The sequence below is a fragment of the Zea mays genome, chromosome 4 (genome assembly GCF_902167145.1).
Source record: "Zea mays cultivar B73 chromosome 4, Zm-B73-REFERENCE-NAM-5.0, whole genome shotgun sequence".
In the NCBI taxonomy this organism is placed as follows: domain Eukaryota; kingdom Viridiplantae; phylum Streptophyta; class Magnoliopsida; order Poales; family Poaceae; genus Zea; species Zea mays.
Genome location: NC_050099.1, coordinates 203046779 through 203054357, shown reverse-complemented (window position 1 = coordinate 203054357; position 7579 = coordinate 203046779). Strand labels below are relative to the sequence as shown.

General features: G+C 49.1%; 1 protein-coding gene and 1 long non-coding RNA gene across 2 annotated transcripts; one reads left to right on the top strand and one right to left on the bottom strand.

The window, feature by feature from the left end:
- Positions 1-1941: 1941 nt before the first annotated feature.
- Positions 1942-3219, top strand: LOC100283215 (14-3-3-like protein A). The gene is made up of 4 exons (NM_001369526.1): positions 1942-2518; positions 2603-2725; positions 2801-2917; positions 2982-3219. Exons 1-4 carry the CDS (start codon positions 2033-2035, stop codon positions 3033-3035), a joined length of 780 nt encoding a protein of 259 aa, NP_001356455.1. The 5' UTR covers positions 1942-2032; the 3' UTR covers positions 3036-3219.
- On the bottom strand, positions 3103-4369 carry LOC109946085 (uncharacterized). Its single transcript, XR_002269282.2, has 3 exons — positions 4079-4369; positions 3629-3731; positions 3103-3549 (listed from the first exon to the last, which is right to left on the bottom strand). It is a non-coding gene; the product is annotated as an uncharacterized lncRNA (long non-coding RNA).
- Positions 4370-7579: the final 3210 nt, after the last annotated feature.

Here is a 7579-nt window from a genome sequence, read left to right as displayed (position 1 = left end):
GTGTTGCTGGCGTGGTCGAGGACTTGCAGGACATGTGTCTGGTCGTGGAGGACGTGCACAAGGTACGTTGCTCACGGCAGGTTTGGTGGCTTGGGCCTCAAAACCACCCAGCGCTACGGATGGCGGGTTTTGCTGAGTTTGGGCCTCAAAACTCAGTGGCGTTGGTTCTGGAGGGAACTGGTTGCGACACGTGGCATGATCGTGGAGGGTGCGTCAAGGCAAAGCAACTCCGTGTGAAGGACGTGGCTCTCAGATAAAAATCCTAGGAGTTGGTCCATTTCACCCCCGGTGGAGTGGATATGCTCTATGTAAATAGGGGTAGTTTAGGAAGTGATAATAATCCTCTATAAATATGGGCGAGGGCTGATTAGTTTAGCATCACTTGGCCGCCATTTGTTTTGGCTTAGGGCTTTAGCACTCATATTTCCCATCTCTAGATGGCTCCAGTTTTAGCCAATGATCCACATCGATTTCGTACTTCGACTGTGTTTGTGTTCTTCATGTTTAATCTAAGGAATGGTCACCGCTATGGCCCACAGGTTTTTGTCACTTCTCGATCTCAGTTTTGAATACTCACTGAAATTCTGAAGTTTATATTTTTGGTTCTCCCTTCCCTTTCTCTTGTGGATTTGTGGAGAAACTTTGAGTTCTTGTGATATGGATACTGTTGGTGTTTGATTTGGGTGGAGATAGACTCTTTGGATCACTGCATATGCCCTCACGGAGCAGTTCATGGTCGTGATCCGAGTTGATTCTCGTTTGAGTTCGCTTTGAGAAAACCCCATCAAAACCCTATCCTTCACAGGATTTCTGATCTGCGACTTGATCTCTTACTTGTTCGGGTTCATACTTCACCAGAGAACTTTTTACACCCCACGCAAATTGTGTTAGATTTGAGATCATTCTGGGCATTTTTGCTTACCCAGCACTACCGCCCGTGTGCATGGCACTACCAGATCTAAACGACCGACAATGTCGGACCTATGGCCAGCACTACCGCTCAGATTTCCTGGTGATTCCGACTCTGATAATTTCTAGGAAGTTAGGCCTGCAGTTTCTTGGATTTTTGGTGCATACAAACAGCACTGGTTTGTGTTGCGCTCTAATCTGCTGCTCTGAGTCCCTAGAGGGTCTTTTGGGTTGATCTTTGTGATTAAAGTCACGTAATCGCAGGACGAGAATTTTTAGTGACCCCTATTCACCCCGTCTGATCGTCTCACCGATCCTATAGTTATAACAGAGTAGTTTTAAGTTGATGCTTTGCTTGGGTTGGGTTGTTAGACGACACTAAAGCACTGTTCCAAACTTATAAAACTAATAGTTAGCGGCTAAATTTAGCTTAAAGGCTTATAACGAATCTACTAATGAACTAGATAATTTTTAGGTATACCCTTAAATATCTATTAGTTATTAGAGCATCTCCAAGAGCTCCCCAGAAAATAACTTCTGAAAATCAGTTTTAAGGGATATCTAAAAATTAGTGGGGCTAGATTTTAATCCTTTCTTCAACAGATCCCTTAAAACGTTAGATTGTTTCTGGGGAGCCTAAAAAACCTCATTTATAGCTGCAAATGAGGAAATTTTAAGGTTATGAAAAAGTTGGTAGCACTTTAGTTTAGGGGAGCTGTTGGAAACATTTTTTTTTGTGTTTTTTTCTAAAAAAACTTGATTTAGAGGAGACTTCTATAGACCTTTTGAAGATGCTTTTAGCTGGCTCAAACCATCTAAAAGCAGCTACATAGGTGGTGGATGATCAAATTGGTGGGGGCCGTTTCTATCTATTATCTTGTCGGGAAAAAGGTGATATAAGTAGTAAAGATATTTAGATTATCAACAACTTCTCCCTCGTTCGTCGTTGCCTCCCCCTCCGTTTATTTATTTTATATAAATAAAACAAAAAACAAAACCGCAGCAGCTCCTCCACTGGCACACTCCCCCTCTGGCCTCTACCCTGCCTGCCGTTTCCATCTCCATCCAGTTCTCCGCACCCACCCACGACCACGACCCACCCACCCACTCCTTTCCCCAACCCATGGCCGCCGCCGCCGCCGCCGCCGGCACCCGGGAGGAGATGGTCTACATGGCCAAGCTAGCGGAGCAGGCGGAGCGGTACGAGGAGATGGTCGAGTTCATGGAGAAGGTCGCGGCCGCCGCAGAGCTCACCGTCGAGGAGCGCAACCTGCTCTCCGTCGCCTACAAGAACGTCATCGGCGCGCGCCGCGCCTCCTGGCGCATCGTCTCCTCCATCGAGCACAAGGAGGAGACGCGGGGCGCGGCGGGGCACGCCGCCGCCGCCAGGGGGTACCGCGCGCGCGTCGAGGCCGAGCTCTCCGGGATCTGCGCGGGGATCCTGCGCCTCCTCGACGAGCGCCTCGTGCCGGCGGCGGCGGCCGTGGACGCCAGGGTCTTCTACCTCAAGATGAAGGGGGACTACCACCGCTACCTCGCCGAGTTCAAGACCGGCGCCGAGCGCAAGGACGCCGCGGACTCCACGCTCGCCGCCTACCAGGCCGCGCAGGTAGCAGTTCGGCAGGCAGTCATGGATTGCCTCTCCTCTCCTAAACGAGACCTGTCTTATCTTAATTAATACGTACGTATAAAGGACATCGCCGTCAAGGAGCTGCCGCCCACGCATCCCATCAGGCTCGGCCTCGCCCTCAACTTCTCCGTCTTCTACTACGAGATCCTCAGCTCGCCGGACCGCGCCTGCTCGCTGGCCAAGCAGGTTCCCCTTCTCCCCATTCTCCTGGTGATTTGAGGGATGACATGCTGTTTTATGATTTGAGGGCTTTGGTCCCAGGCCTTCGACGAAGCTATTTCAGAGCTGGATAGTCTTGGGGAAGAGTCGTACAAGGATAGCACACTCATCATGCAGCTTCTTCGTGACAACCTCACCTTGTGGACTTCTGACATGCAGGTAAACACTTGGAATTCTGCTGTCATGTCAGTACGTAAGTGATGCTAATCATGCTGTGTATCAGGAGGATGGTGGCGATGAAATGCGGGATGCAAACAAGCCTGACGAGGAGCAGTAGTAGCCAAACATCTCCATCGATCATGCCATGCCATGCCATGCTTGTACAAGGACCATTTTCGTGTGTCCTTTCCTTCAATCGTCGACCTTTCGTTTTGTTGTTATACTGCTATTGTGGAACCCTGTTACTGTTACTGTTAGTGTATCCTATTGGCAATAATCAAATGTGGTATGGTTGACTACTATACTAATGGGTGATCATTATTCATCATTTGATTAAGTTAGATAATTGAATGCTTGTGTGCTATCACTACCATGTGATGGAATAGAATTCACCAGGCAAATATATTTTATAGGACATTTTAATTCAGCCGGCTAAGGTTGAGTAAACAAGTGTTTGACCGGGTTTAGGACATTTTGATCCAAAATCTCATCAATCCAGCCCATACCAAAACATTCAAGACTCATGAAGGCAAATACATATATTACATTACATATGGAGGATCGTTTGAGTTGTGGCCACTAGAGTCAGAAGTGAAGAAGTTGTTTACGAAGTCTTCTATCTAGTTTGAAATCTGGAAAAAAAAGAATAATACATTAGTAACTAGAATGTTAAGTTCACCACCTTTCAAATGAATAATTTTGTAAACTAACCTCCTCTCCAGAAGCTTGGGGCTGTCCAGAAGCTCTAGGTGCTGGGTGCTGGTATCCGTGGTGGTGGAGTATGATACATGTTGTGACCCATGACCCTCGATCCCTACAAATCAAGATAAGATAAACTAAATTAGATACAAGTTAAGCCAAGATTTAAAAGGTTAGATATAAATGACATGTATAAACTAAACTGAACTAGAACGATGCACTTGAGCTAGTTCATAGTAAGTTCTAGTTCATAATAAATTCAATTATAGATAATTATCGACACACTTGAGCTAGAGGAGGTGTTGGAGCAAGTATTTGTCACTAAGCCATCGACGACTGAAATTAAGGGAAAACAAAAGGTTGTTGTTGTGCCTGCTCTGGAAACCATGTCTGTGTTGCAAATACGGTATATTAGTTATAGTACAAATAAACTATCGTGTTGAGAATATATGAGACACTCACCGAAGTGCTTATTGCCCCGATGAGGTGTAAGCAACCATGTACTTTTGTTGTTGTTGGATGAAAGCTAGTTGCTCCTGCCAGATCTCTTCACAAATCCTTTCTTCGCGGCCCCTTCGTAGTCTGTCCATGCTCGAGCGTCAACCATGACCACTACCACAACCTGTCTACAACAGAGAGCCCCCATGAGAGTGCAACTCCATTGAATCGACCACACCACTGAACATAGAGTACTTTGGAAAACAAAAAAATAACTATTCGATCATAATTTCAATCTTATTGGAAAAACTATTACAAGTTCATAACGTTTATGGCCTTTCCTCCAATATAATTGTCGGGGACCATAATTAGGGGTACCCTCAAGACTCCTAATTCTCAGCTGGTAACCCCCATCAGCACAAAGCTGCAAAGGCCTGATGGGTGCGATTAAGTCAGGGATCGGTCCATTCGAGGGACTCGATCACGCCTCGCCCGAGCCTAGCCTCGGGCAAGGGCAACCGACCCCGGAGGATCTCCCCCTCGCCTGAGGTCCCCCTCCAGCAACGAACATACTTCTGGCTCGCCCGAGGCCCTGTCTTCGCCAAGAAGCAACCCTGACCAAATCGCCGCGCCAACCGACCAAATCGCAGGAGCATTTAATGCAAAGGTGGCCTGACACCTTTATCCTGACGCACGCCCTTCAGTCGACAGAGCCGAAGTGACCGCAGTCACTTCGCCGCTCCACTGACCGGCCTGACAGAAGGACAGCGCCGCCTGCGCCGTACCGACTGCAGTGCCACTTGACAGAGTGAGGCTGACAGGAAGTCAGGCCCGGCCTCAAGCACCATAGGAAGCTCCGCTTCGCCCGACCCAGGGCTCGGACTCGGGCTCAGCCCCTGAAGACGGCGAACTCCGCTCCGCCCGACCCAGGGCTCGGACTCGGGCTAAGCCCCGGAAGACGGCGAACTCCGCTCCGCCCGACCTAGGGCTCGGACTCGGGCTAAGCCCCGGAAGACGGCGAACTCCGCTCCGCCCGACCCAGGGCTCGGACTTGGGCTCAGCCCCGGAAGACGACGAACACCGCTCCGCCCGACCTCAGGGCTCGGACTCAGCCCTGGCCTCAGCTGACGGTCTCCGCCTCGCCCGACCCAGGGGCTCGGACTCGACCTCGGCCACGGAAGACAGACTCGACCTCGACCTCGGAGGAGCCTCCACATCGCCCAACCTAGGGCGCAGACCAGCCACGTCAACAGGAAGCGCCATCATCACCCTACCCCAAGCTGACTCAGGCCACGGGGAATAAGACCGGCGTCCCATCTGGCTCGCTCCGCCAGATAGGCAATGATGGCGCACCGCACACTCTGTGACGACGACGGCTCTCAGCCCCCTTACGGAAGCAAGAGGACGTCAGCAAGGACTCGACAGCTCCGACAGCTGTCCTTCCTCCAGGCTCCAGCGCTCCTCCGACGGCCACGACACCACACGAACCGGGCGCCAAAACCTCTCTGGCCGCCACGATGGCGTGTACTTAGGGTGCTAGCTCTCCTCCGCTAGACACGTAGCACTCTGCTACACCCCCCATTGTACACCTGGATCCTCTCCTTACGCCTATAAAAGGAAGGACCAGGGCCCTCTTAGATAGGGTTGGCCGCGCGGGGACGAGGATGAGACAGGCGCTCGCGTGAGGCCACTCGCTCCCTCTCCCGCGTGGATGCTTGTAACCCCCTACTGCAAGCGCACCCGACCTGGGCGCGGGACGAACACGAAGACCGCGGGATTTCCACCTCTCTCACGCCCGTCTCCGGCCACCTTTCTCCCCCCTTCGCGCTCGGCCTCGCGCCGACCCATCTGGGCTGGGGCACGCGGCGACATTTCACTCGTCGGCCCAGGGACCCCCCGGTCTCGAAACGCCGACAATAATGTACAACTTCAGTGTCGATGGTAGACGCTCCTTGCCAACCATAGTATTCACCATGCTTCCTAATCATCTCCTGCCTGTAAGGCTCCTACAATAAAACATGAAGGTTCATCACACATATAATGTACAATTATATGACAAGAAAACATTAATCTTAACAGCTACTAACCGGACGCTCAGCAGCCGTCTGACTGCATAGCTCTTCAGAGTTTTCACTGTTTCCCCCTATGCCCTCACATATAAACATCGATTAGGCTCGGGGCAACCCCAGTTTGAGCATCTTGCAAATGTATGAGTTTAAACTAATTTCTTTTGTGAGTAAATTAGAATATGACATACTCACTGAAAGTCACCTAGAGAGGGGTAAATAGGTGACGCTTGAAAATCATAATTTAAAAACAAACTTGATCTAAACTAGATGTTAGCACAAGATATATATCAAATTAGAGCGAGAAGGAACAAAGTTCTTGCACTTGATTGCTCTCTTAGATTGCGGAGTTATAACTAGAGCAATAACACAAGTGAAGATCAATAACTTAGAATAAGGCAGGAAGAACAAATCACAAAAGATCAAGCACACGAGACAATGATTTTTACCGTGATTCGGTCAAACCTCAAATGCTTGCCTACTCCACGTTGTGGTATCCCAAAGAGCGAGGGTTGCACTCAACCCTTATGAAGTGATCCAATGATCAACTTGAGGCCGCGGTTCTTCCTTATACCTTTTCTCCTTACAAGGATCTCCACAGATCGGAGTCTCTTGCAGTCATAAACAAGTTTAGGGGAGCTTGAACTCTAAGAAACAGCAAGAGGGAGTAGTAGAACGCACATAAGAGCACAAGAACAACACCCAAAGAATAAGAACACAAGCGTAGGTAGCGGCACATCTCTATCTCACAAGAATATGCGCTCGGATCACTTTGATGCATTTCTCTAATGCGTAGGAGTCATGTGCTAGTTCTTGAGTGACTTGGTGAAGAAGGAGGTAGACATGGGGGTCTATTTATAGCCCTAAGCTCCCAAATAGCCATTGAGGACGCTGCTGAAATTCTGCACTACGCAGGTGCACCACCGGATTAGGAACAGGAGCAGATCCTTCGAGATCTTGATTGGGCCCTTCCATCTCGGGCTGGCACTATACTGGTCCGGTCAACCACCGAACCATCATGTGTCACCCGATCGTTGAAGTAGCTGTTACGCGTCCGAAGTAGCCGTTACCGCGAGGTCCGGTGCACCACTAGACCACTTCTATAGAAGGTTGAAAGGGAAATGGCCTTAAACCATTTTCTATATTGATTTTGGTGCTTGATTACCATCACAACCTTTCGAACTAATTAGTTTGCCTAGTGTTTGATTCACAGGTTCATAAGTTTGATAATTCAGTTTCTAAGCTAGAATCAGCTCAAAACTAACCAAAAGGGTAAAACTTGGAATAGATGAGCTAGCACCAGCTCTACACTTTGTATAAGTTCTAAACACCCCTAGGAACCTATTTGAACTATCTAGAGGTGTTGGAAAGCTCGGATTCAATGAAACACACTTTTGGAGCTAGTTTGAGCAAAAACAGGAATATGAGTTAGAGAGAGTAAAATGTTCAAGTTCTGTGA

Excerpts from the sequence above, each read along its gene's own strand:
- LOC100283215 (NM_001369526.1), top strand. The coding sequence starts at position 2,033 with ATGGCCGCCGCCGCCGCCGCCGCCGGCACCCGGGAGGAGATGGTCTAC. Across the intron at positions 2,519-2,602 it reads CCGCCTACCAGGCCGCGCAG|GACATCGCCGTCAAGGAGCT; the intron begins GTAGCAGTTCGG and ends GTACGTATAAAG. Across the intron at positions 2,726-2,800 it reads CCTGCTCGCTGGCCAAGCAG|GCCTTCGACGAAGCTATTTC; the intron begins GTTCCCCTTCTC and ends CTTTGGTCCCAG.